The sequence below is a fragment of the Vulpes lagopus genome, chromosome 2 (genome assembly GCF_018345385.1).
Source record: "Vulpes lagopus strain Blue_001 chromosome 2, ASM1834538v1, whole genome shotgun sequence".
Lineage (NCBI taxonomy): Eukaryota > Metazoa > Chordata > Mammalia > Carnivora > Canidae > Vulpes > Vulpes lagopus.
Window position 1 is genome coordinate 15,519,717 of NC_054825.1, and position 18,541 is coordinate 15,538,257.

At 36.9% G+C, this 18,541-nt stretch overlaps 1 protein-coding gene and 1 pseudogene across 1 annotated transcript in view; both read right to left on the reverse strand.

The window, feature by feature from the left end:
• TRUB1 (TruB pseudouridine synthase family member 1) overlaps positions 1-18,541 on the reverse strand; it is a 38,704-nt gene that overhangs the window by 14,046 nt on the left and 6,117 nt on the right. The window contains exons 3-4 of the mRNA XM_041746646.1: positions 13,016-13,071; positions 4,048-4,129 (exon numbers count right to left, since the gene is read on the reverse strand). Of these exons, the coding sequence (XP_041602580.1) occupies positions 4,048-4,129; positions 13,016-13,071 (138 nt within the window). The remainder of the gene's footprint in view (positions 1-4,047; positions 4,130-13,015; positions 13,072-18,541) is intronic.
• On the reverse strand, positions 16,419-17,232 carry LOC121485822 (annotated as a pseudogene).

Below are 18,541 nucleotides of genomic sequence, written 5' to 3' on the forward strand. Positions count from 1 at the left end.
AGCAGCCCTACTAAAAAGTGTGCTCTAGGGATCCCTGGGTGGCGCAGCGGTTTGGCGCCTGCCTTTGGCCCAGAGCGCGATCCTGGAGACCTGGGATCGAGTCCCACGTCGGGCTCCCAGTGCATGGAGCCTGCTTCTCTCTGCCTGTGTCTCTGCCTCTCTCTCCCTCTCTCTGTGACTATCATAAATGAATGAAAGAAAGAAAGAAAGAAAGAAAGAAAGAAAGAAAGAAAGAAAGAAAGAAAGAAAGAAAGAAAGAAACCAAGTTGGATTCCTTTAAAAAAAGAAAAAGTGTGCTCTATTTGTTTAAATCACAGTTCGAGACCCAATTCAACTTGTCAGCTTCCTCCAGGAAGTGTATGCAGCCAAAGCACAGACCAAAGAGGAGCCACTCCCACTAGATATTAGCTACATCTACTCGAGAAGACCTTGGTAAGTTCCTATCTTGGGATCAGGAGGTTTGCAGTGTTTAGAACAGAGGATAAGCATAAGATACAACTTTTTTTTTTTTTCACATTTTTTTGCCTTCCAGTAGAAAAGCCACAAAAGAGACTGAAAAACCTATTCTTATTGCAGAAGCAGTCAGGCCTTCCCAGAAGCTTGGCCCACATCTAAGAGCCTGGGAAGCCATGGCCTTCGTATCCTGAGCTCAGTGAAGAGCAGATGAACACAATGAAGCCAAGTGTTCACAGAAATCCAAGCAACTGTGCCTGAGACTTCAGACCTAGATGTGGATGAGAAAAGAGCAGCAGAAGGTAGGAAGATGCTTTGCCTTTTGTATGACTTAGCTGCAGACATCTTTGCCATATTTCTATTGCCTGCCTTATTTATTCACACACTATACTTTATTCTATGTGCCACATATTGTCCTAGACACCAAGAATATACTTAGGACTGAAAGAGACATGGTCTTGCCCCATAGCTTGGGGATTAACATGCGAATGTGTATTTATAAAAGGTGAAAAGTTTTTTAGGGATAAAGGAGGGTGACGTGAAAGAGAATAAAAGGAAGGGTCCTTTAAATATGGTTTGAGCTTTGAGTCTCCTGAGCCAGACTCATTTTTTTATTCTTCTGAGCTTTCAGGTATCTGAAACAATGGCTAAAAATAGTGTTTGTCTAGATAGAACAAAAATGACGTAAGAGCATTCATTTACCATTTACTGCATCCTGTCTTAGTCACCATACCCATATGTCAGTTATCCTCAACAGGTCAATTAAGAACTGCATTTTTTTATTGTTACCACTAGTGACCAGGTGGGGTGGCAACACCAGCAGCATTTCATAGTTGAGGACCAGAAATGCTGGGTGTCCTACAATTTGAAGGATGGGATAGCACGATGAAGTGTTCTGTGTGCTACATAACTTCTGGATGTCTGCCAGATATTCATGTGGGTTTATAATCCCCTGAGTCCAGAATCTAAGTCCATTTTCCATTTAAACACAAAGTATTTTTTGTGCTGTTTTCCATATACTGAATTTTCTAATACTGCATCACCAATACAACATACCTGCATCAGTCTGCCTTTGTACCTATGGCATTCACATTTGTAAGTGTCAACATCTAACTACTAAGTTATAACTTTTAGTGCAGTAATAGTCAGGCATTTACATAGCAACACACTTATTTCATTATAAAATCCTTAATTTGTTCCTTATATTGTTTATTGTATTTTAGTGACTTTTTCCCTAATGTGTAGGTAGGAGAGAATATCTCTGAATTTTAGTTCAAGACAGTGAAGAAGCATTGTAAAATATTGATTAAAGGTCTCGGTATTGGGTCTTAGAGAGTTGAGAACATAGGTCCTAGTTCTCCATTAGACAGAAGCTCCTTAAGGATACAGGTTAGGTCTCATACTTATTAATCTTCCCCTTGGTACCTGCTATAGCAGTTGAAATCAATGACCAACATTTGTTAATTTACTAAAGTTACATAGAAAACTCATGTTAATAAGCAAAATTCTCTGAGCTTTTACTTTTTGGAACTACAAACACTATTCAATAAACAATAAGGAGGTCTCCCTTCCCGGTCTAAAGAAAGTTACTTGGTTTCTCCATCTCTTATTTCAACATATAATACGATGATTTTAATAAACTAAGTTTTCTTTAAAGTAAGGTTACAAATTGCACAATACAGAATTTTTTAAAATTCCAAAATGCCTATTAAGAGCAGGAAGGAAGGGAATGTTTAAATATAAGTGACTCCTGAACAAAGGCATTAAGGGGCACAGAACCCCCATAAAGTAAAAAATCCATATGTAACTTTTGACTCCCCCCAAAACTTAAATACTAATAGCCTGCTGTTGACTAAAAGCCTTGCCAATAACATAAACAGATGAGCAACATGTATTTTGTATATTATATATATATTTTTTATACTTTATTCTAACAGTAAAGTAAGCTAGAAAAAAGATGTTACTAAGAAAATCATAAGGAAAGGGCACCTGGGTGGCTCATTCAGTTAAGTGACTGACTCTTGATTTCACCTCAAGCCATGATCTCAGGGTCATGAGATTGAACCCTGCATGGAGCTCTACACTCAGCTTGGAGTCTGCTTGGGACTCTCTCTCTCCTTCTGCCCCTCCCCCCGCCCACAAGCACACACTCTCTAAATAAATAAAATCTTAAAAAAAAATCATAAGGAAAACACATTTACATTTTTAATACCATACTGTATTTGTTTTAAAAATTCATGCATAAGTGGACCCACACAAGAAAAATCTGTGCTATTCATGGGTCAACTGTGTATTTTCATCACCTTGGTCTTCTTCTAGTATCCCTACTCAGTAAATTATCATCACATAACCAACTTTAAAACCTAGAAACCTAGATCTTGGTTGACAATGTCCTCTCCCTCACTACTTTATCGTATCAAGAAGTCTTACCAATTTTACTTCCTTACCATTCTTCTAATTATATAGGTACTGGCATATACTTTAGTATTTCTGGAAATCTCTGACATCCTCCAATTGTCCTATGCCTTTCTAATCTCTCAAAAGCTTTTTATTGAAAATTATGGTTGGGTTACTATTAAGTGAGGGTCTGCTATTATTTCTAATAATAATTTCAAAGCTAATTTAATATCTATTTCTTAACACCATAAATCAGTGATTTATCTTTTGATTATACTGCTTGATTAATCAACTAAGACACTAAGTTACATATAAATGTTAACAAGACAAGCAAAGCTACTATGACCAAGGAGAAGACTGGTCTTAGTACTAGGGCAATATGGAATATATATTAAGAACACTCAAAAAAAAAAAAAAAAAAAAAAAGAAGAACACTCAACACAAAAACATAGGAAAGCCAGATGTTGGACTGGCTAAATAAAAAGAGGTAACATTAAACATAGGCCAAAAAAACAAAACAATCCAAAACAACAACAACAAAAAAGCCTACAAAAATAATTCACAATTGATGACATAATAATGTAGGTGAACTGAATAATGTAGGTGAACTACAGAGAATGACAACCACTGTATTATGAATAGTATCACACCCTGACAGTTGCTAGGAAACCACTTCATTTATCTATCCTTACAGTAGTAAAAGAAGGAATGGTAGAAAAATCAAGGTGGGCCCCAGTGAGTTCTGTTTTACTTCCAGAGAAATAGCTTTCCCTCTGTCATGTTTTTTAAAATACACCAAAAGCACAGAAACAAGATTAGTTGTAAAGCACTAACCCTGATACACTTCAAAAGCTAAGAAATAATTGTTAAAAAAATAAGTAAATAAACAATGACAAGACACAGGTAAAATCCCTAATTCCTAGCTATATGTGTTTTTTTGGCAAGAGAATTCTTTGGAAGAACTCTGAATATTAAAACAATTGATCAGAAGAAAAGAGGCAGTTATGATAAATCTTTTTTAACAAACTCATACCAAGTAAGTAAAAATGTGGTAACTTGCAATCCTATTAACCCAAGGAAATATACTAAAAACTGTAACAATCACTGTTAATATTCAGGAAGAGATTTAAAAATTCCGATTTCACAGAAACTTTCTCTAAATGTTAAAAAGAGAACTACATTAGATGAACATCATACCGTAAGGTTTTTCTTCTGTTACTTTCCCAGTAGAGTCTAGTGTGTCAGTAGCTTTCCCCAGTTCTCCAATGGCAATATACCTCTAGAGAAGAGAAGCAAACAAGAAAAATAGGTCATAAGGTAAAGGAAAACTGTTATAGATGTCTAAAAGTTTTTACAGAATTTTACTAATACTGCCAACTTGACACAAAATAAAGGCAAAAATAAGAGACTGCAGCTGTTTTATTAATTTTTGATATGTAGTAAGTGAGGAGCACTCACAAACTTCCCACACCAGCCAACATGACAAAGAAAAGCCTTATTTTATTGACAATTATGACTTATAAACAGTTATTACAAAGGAATTTCTTTTTTTTTTTTAAAGATTTTATTTATTTGTTCATGAGAGAGGCAGAGGGAGAAGCAGGCTCCCTGGTGGCGGCCTAATGTGGAACTCGATCCCAGGACCCTGGAATCACAACCTGAGCCAAAGGCAGACACTCAATCACTGAGCCACCCAGGCGTCCCACAAAGAAATTTCTAAAACCAGTTTTATACTAGGCAGTTTTGATTCTGAAGGAAAAATTCAAATATACTTATGAAGTTCAAAGAATGGTACAATAAATCTCTAAATGGCCATCATAACATTCAACAATCTTACCACCCACATAATTAAAATTAATTTAAAAATAAATAAATTTACTATTTCTTACATGAAATACTAAGACTAATTTCATTAACTTGATTAGATAATTAAACAAAAGCTAAATATATTGAAAGTGAGTCAAACTAGCACAGAAGAGGTAGTGTACTTAATAGCACATGTGTTTTCTTAATAAAGAGAAATAGCTACTTCTTGAGCTCTCTGAAAGGAAAAAAGTCACTTCTAAGAACTGATCATTTATTCATAAGCGAAGAATTAGAGCATTCATAGTTAACCAAGGACTATTTTACTTCGTGCCTCAGGGCACACTTGTGTAATATATTCTTTTTTTTTTTTTTTCAAGATTTATTTTTTTGAGAGAATGAACACACACAGGTGGGGAGAGGAGCAGATTCCCTGCTGCTGAGCACAGAGCTCAATGTGGGGCTCAATCTCAAGACCCTAAGATCATGACCTGGGCTGAAATCATGAATCCAACGCTCAAATGACTGAGCCTCACCCAGGTGCCTCTCAAAATAATTTTTTTAAACAATGGAAAACAGGAGGGAATGTTCCAATGTTTTTGAATTAACTTTTAAGAATTTCATTGGTATTGTCAGAGAAAGACAAATACCATATGATTTCACTCATATGTAGAATTTAAGAAACAAAACAAATGAACAAAGTAAAAAGAGACAAACCAAGAAACAGACTCTTAACTAGAAAGGACAAACTGAAGGTGACTAGAGGGGAGTTGGGTGGGGGGATGGAAGAAATGGGTGATGGGGATTCAGAGTAAACTTGTGATGAGCACTGAGTATGTACAGAATTGCTGAATTACTATATTGCCCACATGAAACTAATATAACACTATATGTTAACTGTAATGGAATTAAAATAGAATTTTAAAAGTTCCCTGCAAAATTCCATTAGTATTAAAAATTAGTTTCTTGTAACTAAACATTCAGTCTCCTTACTCAAGATGCTCCATTCCTGCCTCCATATTTTGGAACAATCGAGCAGGATTAAGCATACTATGGAGAGAAGTACAAACAGCAGGGTGAATAGGAAGAGTGTGGACTCAAAGGTTTGAATCCTGACTCCATCACATGAGTAAAGTAGGTTAAGGCAGTCTTTCCTGCTGGATCCTTGTTCTTATCTTAAGACAGAGATGATGATAGTACCTCAGGAGGGCAGAGTTGAGAACAACAGTACCTGGCCATGGTAAGCAACACTGAACAATACTATTATCATCATTATTATTTTTTTTAATTTTATTTATTTATTTTTTTTTTATTTATGATAGTCACAGAGAGAGAGAGAGAGAGGCAGAGACACAGGCTGAGGAAGAAGCAGGCTCCATGCACCGGGAGCCTGATGTGGGATTCGATCCCGGGTCTCCAGGATCGCGCCCTGGGCCAAAGGCAGGCGCCAAACCGTTGCGCCACCCAGGGATCCCATCATTATTATTTTTAAAAAAAATACAGAAAGACTCACAGTAACAGTGGTTAGAGTAACTCAGCTAGTTATAGTGACTTTCCAAGAAAATGCTCTGATTTTTGCCTTAATCATCTGTCTCATTGCATGAGAAAAAACATGCAATCATGTTTACTGTACCTTGGAAATGTATGAGCTATTTAACCAGGAACCTTTTAATCTTGGAACATGCTTTCTGTGTGCAATGCTCATTTTAGTCTCTCGACTTCAGGGGTTCTTGCACATGTACTCCCCTAGCCTTGAGCTTCCTCTCTTCTCTAAGAATCAAATCCTACACCCTGTTCATGTTTCAAAACCACCCTATTAATTCATCTCAACTTCCAAACATCACCTGCCAGAATAGTTGAGTAGGTGCCCAATATAAGTTCCTTACATAAGAATGAAAGCCTGTATCAAACCCACATCACGTATACATTCATTCACTAGTGTGTTCATTCAATCATGTTTCTTAAGGACTGTGAATGTACAAAGTACATTCTAGGAGGTGCTTGTGAGAAAGATAAATATTGATCCTTATCTTCTCCAATTACAAACTGTTAGCTTGGATTTCGCACTGCTCTTCTATTGTTTCTTACTAGATGGAAACACAGTATAGCTACTTAATAAAAAGTTGTGGATAGAATTATATCCATGTTGGGGAAGTTCTTATCTGTGCAATTTTCCACATTTCACCATAGTTTGGGACATGAAATTGTATCCACCAAGTTTCAAATCCTTTCAGGTTCTGCGCTCACAACTGTGAGCTACATGCTGGATTCTTCTTAAGGGAAATAATACCTAAATAGCAATTCTCAGACATTGTGGTTTTAGACCCCTATATACACCTGAAATTTATTTAGAAACCTTAGCAGCACAAGTTTTTTTTCATGAGGTTTATCTGTTGATACTTATCTGTTAGAAATTAAAACTCAAAAATGTGTAAAACACTGATACACATGCAGACATCCCATTAACTATCAGAGCCATGCTATCAACCAGGTAACCTCTGAAAAACTCCACAATATGCTTATCAGATTGCAAAGCTATGAAAACAGTTTTGACTTCAACGGACCCCTCAAAAGCCTCAGAAGTCCCTGGACCATACTTTGTGAGAAATACAAAGGACTACTGATCTAAATCATAGTTGTTTTCTAGATCTCCCTTGTCTTGGCATCTAGTGATAATTTTTTAATTCTAGTCAATGGTCCACAAGCTACTAAGAAAAATCCACCCAGATAGGTAAGCCTCCAAGAGAAACAAAACCTCACCACCAAGAAGATATGGGTTAGAGGAAAAAAAAAAAACATGGGAATACACACACACACATGCTACCATTTTATCCTATGGGGTCTAAAGTATTTCTGTGTACTGTCCTAAATTCTACACAGAGATGGGTTGCATACCTGGTAATTCTGAATTCTATTAAGGTATTCACTACAACATAATTTAACTACAACAAAACAAAAAGAGGTTCTACAGAATTCTTAAAGAAGTTTCCGGTGAACTGTGTGCTCTTTGGGATTCATAGTTTCTCTCTGATACTAGTAGTATGTACTCTCTACTTCACTCATCTTTAAGCTCCCTGAACTCCTGAGCAAGCTCAACAGCTCTAAGAGCAAACTGGATTCTGTACTCTTCAGTATAAAGGAAAATGTTTTTATATTACAGAAAGATACATAATCATCTTCATCGCAACTAGGCAACTGCTTTTTCCAAGATTTGATTTGAAAGCTTGTGATTCAGAGTTTCACAAACAAAGGAATATTATTTACAACTAGGAAGAACCTTTTTTTTTAAACTTACCAAACCAAGACCACGTGACCTCCAATGTCTTCATTAAAAAGGAACTCTTTACAGATAGTAAGTGTAAGCCCTTCAAATTTTCAATATAGTACTTATGAAATGTATGACTATTAATAGAGTTTAAAGACAAGGTACAGATTGGACTAGCCTCTGGAGAAAATGACAGAAATGTCCAAGTCCTGGAGAGTTGGCTTATATTTCACAGGAGTAATATTCAAGTCCCATTTCAGAGTTGACATTGACTGGTTAACCTAAAAATGCTACTGTATACTTGGCGGAAGGTTCAATGGGAGGGATACAAAGCTGCTTTCTGAGGAAATGTTGGCTTTGCCTACAGGTACCATTTTAGTTTATTTCCACAGAGACAGGGGAGTAGCCTTACATCTGGAAAATGCTATTAGTCTTTATATGGCATCAGTGATTTCATAATAGGACATCAACCCTTCCATCTGCTCATGTGGTTTCTAAAGCACATATAAGTAACTGACTTTAATCAGCAATATAGGAAACTAATAAAGGTAGCACTACAAAACCTCATCAAAGTTTGTTACTTCTAAGGACATCTGCTATCCATCTTCTGCTCAGTGATTAGTGCAAAGTCTAATTTAGAGAGGCTAGTAGAGGGACCATGCAACCACTGCTGCCTTCTAGGAATTTAGATCAAGTTAGGCCAAAAGGACACATTAGCCTAACTTCTCTCAGAATTATCTTACCTAATACATCTTTAAAATATATATAATATATATATATATATATATATATCACTTGCTTTCCTTTGCTGCTGGTGTGTTTTTTTATTTTAATTTTTTTTAAAGATTTTATTTATTTATTCATGAGAGACACAGAGAGAGAGGGGCAGAGACATATGCAGAGAGAGAAGCAGGCTCCATGCAGGGAGCCTGATGTGGGACTCGATCCCGGGACTCCAGGATTACACCCTGGGCCAAAGGCAGGCACTCAACTGCTGAGCCACCCAGGTGTCCCTTACCCAATACACCTTATTTAGATCCACTTCTGTATCTGTTGTAAAACTATTTTTGAGAACCACTGTCTGTCATGCAATATCCCTCACGGTAAGAAATTTCTTCCTCACTTTAATGCCCAAAGAAACTTTGCTGCTTAAAGAAATGACAGGTAATGCTTCCTGCTTCTCATGAGTACCATGTTTTGCCTCGGCTACCAGAAATCACAGATATGAAAAAGAAATGAAATTAATTGTGCTCAAGATTTCTAACAGAACTTGCTTAGATAAAATAAATGTCAGTGTCTATGGCATATGTAGTAAGAGAGATCCAATAGGTCTAGAGATCTGGGAATACATGAAACCCTTGGCAACAGTAATATTACTGATCCTTGAATAATATACGTTTGAACTATGTGGGTCCACTTATATGCAATTTTTTATTGTATAGCACTGTATATATTTTCTCTGCCTTATGATTTTCTTAATATCACTTCCTTTTATCCAGTTTACTTTAAGAATACAGTATAAAATACAAATAACATACAAAGTATATATTAATCGACTCCTTATGATGTAATGCTTCTGGTCAACAGTAGGCTACTGGTACTTTTAGGTTAGGAAACTTTTAGGAAATCAAAGTTATATGGTGATTTTTGACTATGTAGGGAGTCAGTACCCCTAATCCCTGCATTGTTCAAGGGTCAACAGTTAAGAGGATTTATCAATCAACTTCTGTACACATGGTATTATACAGAAAACCTAGATGCTTTTTATACACATTATATATACATGTAATCCAAAAGAGCACACAGTGAAAAAAAATGACTCAAGAGAAACATGTTCATTGGCAAAACAAAAAGTACTACAAGACGGGAGAGGAAGTAATGAAGAACACAGAGAGAGGGACTCTTGATCACACACTGATGTGAATCAGAAGGAAAGCAAGAAAGGAGGTGAGCAGTTTCAATGGTCTCTGGTCTTCAAAGAATAAGAGCAAAATAATCTGATGGCATAAAAATTTTATTTAAAAAGTCACTCATTAATTGACAGTGGCTGTATGAAGTGGCATTATATTGAAATGAATTCTAAGGATATTTCTTGATTCAGCAGGAAAGAGTGTTAGGCCGTGTTCAATTAGCAATGTCTCTAATCAGGACTGGATGGTAAAGGAAAGATGTACTGTGATACGGCTGTAATGTGAACATCAAATATCTGCCATCCAACAGCTAAATAATTCTACTCTTGAGGCAACTCCACCCTATACATACTGTAAGTCTAATTTTTCTAGTAGCATTGTAATGAAAATAAAATTTGGTTGTAAAAGTATAAAGTAGAAAAGAGCAAACATTAGGGCCAATGGTAGGTCTGTGCCTAGTTAAGAGGCTGCAATTTTTCTTTTTTTTTTTTTAAGATTTTATTTACTAATGAGAGACACAGAATGAGAGGCAGAGACAAAAGGCAGAGGGAGAAGCTTGTTCCCCCCACAGGGAGGCCATTGTGGGATTAGATCTCAGGGCCCCAGGATCATGCCCTAAGCCCAAGGCAGATGCTCAACCCCTGAACCACCCAGGCATCCCTAATTTTTCTTAATGAAGTAGAAGGAAAAATATCAAGGGTACATTGTACACAGGGTTAGGGCTGTTTGATGAAATTTTTGTTTGTTTTTTTAAGATTTTATTTGAGAGAGAGAGTGCACATGTGCATATGAGCTGGGGGGAGGGGCAAAGGGAGAAGGAAAAGCAGACTCCCCATTAAGCAGGGAGGTCTATACCAGGTTCATCCCAAGACCCTGGGGTCATGATCTGAGCCAAAGGCAGACGCTTAACCAACTGAGCTGCTCAAGTGCCCCTGAAATTTTTGTTTTTTAGACATGTATGTGTATATAGGATCACAATGTAAAATTAATTTCTCACTATAGGCCTTGGTCAAAAAAATTTTGAAAGCAATCTCAAAGATTCACTCCAGTGCTAAAGACAAAATCTATTTTTAAAAATTCATAAAAAATTTTAACTGCTTTTGGTAAAAATGTAATATTCCACATACTTAAATTTAAATGACTTAATTTTTAACAGATACCTAATCTAAAATTAAAAGTGTAAGAAAAAGAAATAGCTAACAAGATAAAAATGGCTATTTTTGAAATGTGAAGCACCCAAGAACTAGGTTTCTGTAATTAGATGCACCTGGGATTTTCTATTTAGGATACAGTCATCCGAGGATCAGTGATTTCACTGTATGACATTCAGCTTTCCTAGCTGAATACCAAAATGGTTCATGATAAATAAAGCTTAAGCCAGAGCCAATGATGTATTCACATTTCCGGTCATATTTCTGGAAATATGCCTGGAATTTATATGTAAAACTTTTCAATAGTGTGTTGGATTTGTGGTTTTGGGAGAAGGGGAAAGGTGAATAATGAATATTCCAATGAATGCAACATCATTTATCTTGGAGTAAGAGAGCAAATCCTTAATGCAAATATATCTTTTTTGTTATTATTATAAAAGCGATTTATTCATTGTAAAGATTTTGAAAAATACTAAATAATATGAAAAAGAAACTAAATATCATCCATAATCCTGCATCAATATAACCACTGTCTATATTGTAGAGTTAAGAAACAAATATTAAGTAAATGGCAAAATCCTGTACCAGAGACAAAATCTAAATTACATGTGTAATTATTTAAGCAGAAGGTACAAATTAGCAAAACAGTCAAACTCTGCCATTTAACACAATTTTTGTATTAAAAAATTTTGATTTTTCAACACCAACATCTTAAGGATTACACAGCTAGACACACTGAAATTTTTCCATTTATCTAAGGTATAAAGATCCTTTCCAACTGAAAGACACAGGTTTCTATTCCAGATGATAACTAAAATGGGATGTCAAAGACAATATGTTCTCGAGGGCTTTTTATTTTAAGAAAAGCTTACTTAGACCACTGCCACTCAAAGTGTGCTCCACGAGCCAGTATCCATGATGAGATAAGCTCAGAAAATGAGCGTGCTTAGAAACATATTTAGCAATTTGATGTTGCCAGAGCATTTAAATTCTATTTTATAAAAGTCATCAGTCTGCAATAAACTGGAAGGTTTTTTTTTAATGGTCTTTGACCATCTACATATTTTAAGAAACAATTTAGACAAATTCACTTTACAACTATTCATATCCCACTTAGAGTAAGGGTTTTAAAACAAATAAAAAGTCCAGGAACTTGCTAAAATTCTTCTCTACCTAGAGGCTTATTAATCTTCCTGCATAGGCATTTTCGCTGATCCCTAGCCCCAACTATTATAACCAGCATCTCACTGCTAATTAGAATACAGACAAGATTGTCTCTTTTAGAGCCACAAGAGACCCTAAAGGGGATCAAATCATTCTTCCTAAGGAAAAACGGAGAAGCCCAGAGAGATTAACCCCTTTGACACACTGACCTCTGTTTCATGCTCCTTCTACCGTTGTGCTTTGCAGGAGGGTTCCCACTGAATGCCTGAAGCTACCCACAGATTTACAAACTCTCCCTGCCTCTATGTAAACCTTCCTCTCCCTACTCATCAAGTGCCTCAAAAAGTGTTTTTTGATTTAGCCAAGGTTACTCTCACAGATGAATGACATAACTTATCATCTCCTAGAAAGCTTCACTTGTCTTTAATAAACATTTTATAACTGTTGAACAAAGCAGTTTTTTTTTGTTTTTTGTTTTTTTGCTGAAAAGTGTATGGGTTACAAATGGTATTGTTCTTTTTTTTTTTAATGGTTTTGTTTTTATAAAAATTCCAAGGTTTAAAAAAAAATTCTACCAACAGAATTTATGATCTGTTAAGTTCTCTTTCATCTAAGAAATACATAAAAAGACAATATAATTTTTTAAAATTATAAGCACTGCAGAGTTTCTGATTCCATAAATCAATTTGTTTAAGAATTTCCAATTTATAGTTTCAATATTTTGAATCTCAGATATCATGACAGACCTAATTAATACTTGGAATAACACCTGTAAATGCAACATACACAGTTTTTTAATTGATTAAAATCCAAAACATAGGTCATTAAGAAAAATATTCAAGAGAAAATAAAAAGTATTCCAGTGTTCTTACCTTGGACCCTGACAACATACCGGTCAACATTTTTGTTCCCCTTCCAATTCCAACCACTATAAATCAAAGAAAGAGATATTATGACATTCTATTCTGAAAACTAGATTTTTGAATTATCTATATACTTTGGTCATAATTTCCTGGCACATGTAATAAAAAGTTGAAAGAACATGTATTTAGCATAACAAGAGGGCTCCTATCACTCCTATCAGTTGAACTTGTCCTGTAACTTAGAAATTCTGAAGAGATGTGAGGGACACTTTCTTTTTTCTCACAAAGTGTTAAACACGAAAGAAACCTCAATCCAGACCACTACATATTGAAAAGTTTTAGAACAATCTCAGAGGAATCCCTGTAATCTTATATGAGGATCAGTGAAAAATACATGGTACAATTTAACCACAGTATGATAAACCCTTTTGATAGAGTTTATTATCAAACAAAGTAAAAGTCCTCATCATAGCTAATGAACCATTTACTGATGATCAGTGTCCAGCAGTATACAATCAAGAAAACAGAAACGTAACAGATCAACCAAACACTGAGGAAGAATACAGGGTAAAAGGAGAGCTTGGAGAATGTAAAGTCACACAGACTATACATTAAGTACAACACACAACCCATGTATTAAGTATCTTTTCAATTTCAAACATCATTTACCCTTACGACAACACATTTCCCCACATGAGGATGAAAGTTTATAATCATTTCTTCAGTTAACAGAAAGCAAATTTTTATAGTAATTGAAGTATTTCTCATCCATGGGTATAATTTTGTAAAACAACACAGTATAAACACCACAATTCAGAAATTACAAGAAAAAAAAAAAACAAGAAATGATTGAGCAGCTGAAAGAATTATCATGAATATTTATAGCAGATATCATTCATTGAGCTTACCATGTATCAAATTCTACTCTACTATTCTACTCTCTATTCTACTCTGTAATAAATGCTTTCCATTTATTAGCTCATTTAATCCTTATAACAAGCCTAAAAAATAATACCTATTTTAAAGATGAGAAAACTGAGAGAGACTAAGAACTTTGCCCAGCATCTCACAACTAGTATATGGTGGAGTTAAAATTCAGACCAGGCTGTCTAATAGTAGACCCCTCTTCCTTTTCATCCTTCCACCACCTTACTCATCTAGGCTTTTTTCCACTGCCATAAGCCTAAATTAGCCTAAATCACTACCAACCTGACTGTTCTACATTCTATCCCTTTCTCTTCCAATTCATACCATTTTATAACCATTTCTGATTATCTGTACTGCACACTACAAAGCAGTACAGTCTTCAATAGGGTCCCAATGACCACAGAACCAACTCTTTACTGTTCAAAATCCATCCTGTGAAATCCAGCTCAAATCTCAACCCCTACATAAAGCCATCCCAAACCCTCTCTAAGCTTCTATGATAGATCATATTAGTTCAAAGACTATGATAAAAAATTGCCTTTAGTATCGTCTGTTGAGCATCATATTATGTAAATGATAGCTGCTGCTGTCCAGGGAAAACTCTGTATAATAATAACAAAGATCTAATGCAATTTCATCCCAGCCTTGGGCAGCCCAGATGGCTCAGTGGTTTAGCGCCGCCTTCAGCCCAGGGCGTGATCCTGGAGACCAGGATCGAGTCCCACATCAGGCTCCCTGCAGGGAGCTTGCCTCTCCCTCTCTGCCTGTGTCTCTGCCTCTCTGTCTCTGTGTGTGTGTGTGTGTGTGTGTGTGTCATGAATAAATAAAAATCTTAAAAAAAAAAAAAAAAAGAATCCCCAGTCAATATTTCTGGAGCAGCTACTATGCACACAGTCCCAAGAACAATACTTTTCATGGAACAGAACATTTCCTGATTTGAAAGAGTTTATAATCTCACAGGGAAAATAAAATATAGATAAGGGAAATTACAAGTGCTCAAAATACATGCTGCATGAATCAATGAGTAAATAATGCTAAATACCAATAAGATAGTATATGATTAAGAGTCCAAATGAACACAGAATTGCTGTAGGAGGTCAAAGAAGGGAGTACTCTGAACCACTAGAGGCCAAGTAATGCTTCATTCAAGCATTTCAAACAGAGCTTGAGATAGGCTTTAAAGGAGGTTTAGAATTTGAAATAGAGAAGAGAAAAAGCATGTTCTAAAAAAGCAACAAACTGCATAGATTCTCAGGATGAGCATAGTGGGTTTATCAACCAGAGTACAGGTGTCTTAGAATAGACTGACATGTTTGACTTTATCATGGTTGGAATGCTGATTTCTCTGCTAGGTCAGTGATGCAGAATGACAGTTTGAAATAGAAGGCATTTTAAAGTTAACCAACTTAACTTTCTCATTTTATATCCAAGAAAACCAAGGCCCATTGAAGTTAGGTGATTAGTGAAAACAGAATTCTAGGAAGTCTACTACAAAAGTGGTATGTAGAAAGATTATCTGGAGTTGAGGCCCACCCAACCAGTAGCTTTTCATTCAAGGGACAGTTTATTTGACAGAATTTTTACTCAGGTTTTTCTCAATCATTCAACATTCAATCACAACATTTTATTCAGTACTTATTATACAGGCACAGGAACAAGTAAGACCTGGTTTCAGCCCTTCTGTGAGTTAACAAAAGAAAGAATAGAATGTAAAGTTTTACATTAACATAAAAAAGCAAGGTGCACAGGCTGTATAGAAAGAGAGTGTTTCCACCAAATCTGGAGAGGTCAGTAGGATTTCTAATAATAAAGAGATGAGCAGTTTGTCCAAAAGAAAGGCATGAGCAGAGACACACCACTTTGAAAAGTGGGAAGAATTGAGAGCATGAATGAATAACAGGATTTGCCATGTACCGTCTCACAATTATTTATTTATTTTAAAGATTTTATTTATTTATTCATGAGGAGAGAGAGAGAGAGAGAAAGGCAGAGACACAGGGAAAGAGAAGCAGACTCCTTGCAGGGAGCCTGATGTGGGACTCGATCCTGGGTCTCCAGGATCACACCCTGGGCTGAAGGCGGCACTAAACCACTGAGCCACCTGGGCTGCCCTATTTATTTATATTTTAATATTCTTTTTTTTTTAAAGATTTTATTTATCTATTCATAAGAGGCAGAGAGAGAGAGAGAGAGAGGGAGAGAGAGAGGGAGAAAGAGGCAGAGACACAGGCAGAGGGAGAAGCAGGCTCCATGCAGGAAGCCCAATGTGGGACTTGATCCCGGGTCTCCAGGATCACTGAGCCACCGGGGCTGCCCCATATTTTAATATTCTTAAGAGTTTATTATAAATCAGTATCACAGGCGACAAGGAAATAAAAGGACTATGCACAGCCTGACGGGAAACAGACAAGGAGCTGAGGAGGGCCAAGATGAGTCTAAGGCCTTGGTGAGCGCATTTCTGGGGGAGGGAGCCCTAAAAGGGAAACCAGACAATCCTGTGAGACTCTGAGAACAACAGCATAACAAACATGTCTGTGGTAATCGGGCCCACGCCTCTGTGGAGCTACTTCCATAACTCTGTCGGCCAAGGGTCAAAGGAGGCCTTGCATGCCCGGGGAAGGGGGCTGCATCCCCGGCAGGAACATGCCCATCCCTATCGGAGTTCCTCGACTGGGAGGGATCCCCATCAGAGGGCCCATGGGAGGCCTCATGCCGGGTGGTGGGCCCATCATGCCTGGAGGTGGGGTTCCCCGACCCATAGGTGGGGGAGGACTCCCAAGGCCGGGTGGGTACTGGGTCGGGGCCTCTGCAATGCTGGCGGTGGTAGCAGCTGCAGCAGCAGCCACAGTGCCTCTTCCCTGCAAGGTCATCACCTGCTGGGATGGCCCATCAACCCCTCCGACTGGCCCTCAAGTCCTGCAGGAGCCTGGGGCATTGGAACACCAGCTGGAATTCCTCTGCCAGCAGCCCTGCCGATCCCTGGGTCCCCAGCAGCTCCAGCAAGTGGCACTTCGGCAATGCCAGTATCTTTGAGAGGAGGTCCCTCTACCATCACGAGACCAGGTTCTCCCCCCCGAAGCAGCACCAGACCGAGGACTTGCTTCTCTTCTCTTTCTGCTTGTTTTGACTTCTTTGGCTTGATCTTCCTGAACTCATCACAGTCACAGAGAATCAAATTCATATGCTTGTCAAAAGCCTTGAAGGTGCCAATGAAGATCTGGCCATCTTGTAGGATGCACCTCATCCTATAATCGATGTGTTGCAGCATCTTGCTGCTCTTTCCCACAGTCATGGTGGTGGTTCTGATGACTCCAATTCCCCTCACAATACCACTCTCTTTCTCCATCTCCCAAATTTTCTGTGCTTAAATATTTCTCTGTAAAAAACTGTCTCCAAACCTATCCAAATGCCCCAGCATTCTATTCTCAAATCATAAGACAGACTTTTTTAAATGAGGAAAGCCACTTTGGAACAGGCAAGGGTACGATACATGTAATTCCAAAGCTTTTGCAGTTAATAAGTTTCTATTGCCATTTACCTAATTCTCCAACACCCTTGCAATCATCTTGAAAGACGATTAATTCCATTAATAGAATTATAAACCCAAATTTCAGATTATATCTTAAATTGTCAGCTAAATTCTTAAATCTGTACCATTAATATTGCACAGGAAAACTCCAGCAAAAACAGTCTACATGTTGAAAGTAAAAGTATATTTTTTCGCACAGGTTCAGTTTTTTTTTTTAAATGCCTTTATAAAGCACTTAACAGAGTATAGCATATATCTGTGTATTATAGATCTTTCATATTTCAATAAACCTACTGAGAGTTATAGTAGATATTACCCTTTCAAGAGATAAACAAGTGGAGATTCAGAGAGGTTATTTATAGATTTTCCCAGGCTGTATTTGGTAAATAAAGCAGCTAGTTCACAAACTCATGATGATTAGAACACAGTGTTTATTCTACGATACAGCAAAAATCAAATTCTAATGGTCTCCAGAACTACTAATTTAAATAACAAATACTCTTTATTCTGTGACAAAATACCTACATTTAAAAAAATTTTTTTCCTCATCAGGAACTACAGGTATTAGAAGAAAAATTAATAAATTTGACATATGCACAGATTATATCATCATAAAGTCCCTGGGTGATAAATACAAATTAAGCCTCCAAATAGGAAATTATTTCCAATGCATTTTCTTCCATCCATACAAATCTTAGTCAAATGCCAGGCTTTCATAAGACTAAAATGTAAATTTCAACAAAATCCCTTAGCTGTAGGGTAAAAAATAAACTTATTTATTCATCGCCTTGAATATCACTATTTTCTGCATACCAATGAATAAAAACCACTAGAAACTAATACAATTGGTCTATATGTAAATCAACAGCAGACCTTACCCTGTCTCCTCTTATATTTTTGGTGCTGTGCCTTGGAAAACAGTAGAACAGAATGGTTACCACAAATAGGCTTCAACTTAAGGACTGCTGAACTAATAAAAACTGAAGTCACTTTTAGGACCAATAGCAAAGAATACTGTGACTGCTAGGTAACCCTGCAATGGGCAGGGGAGGAGGGCAGGAGGCCCAGGTACTTGCCAC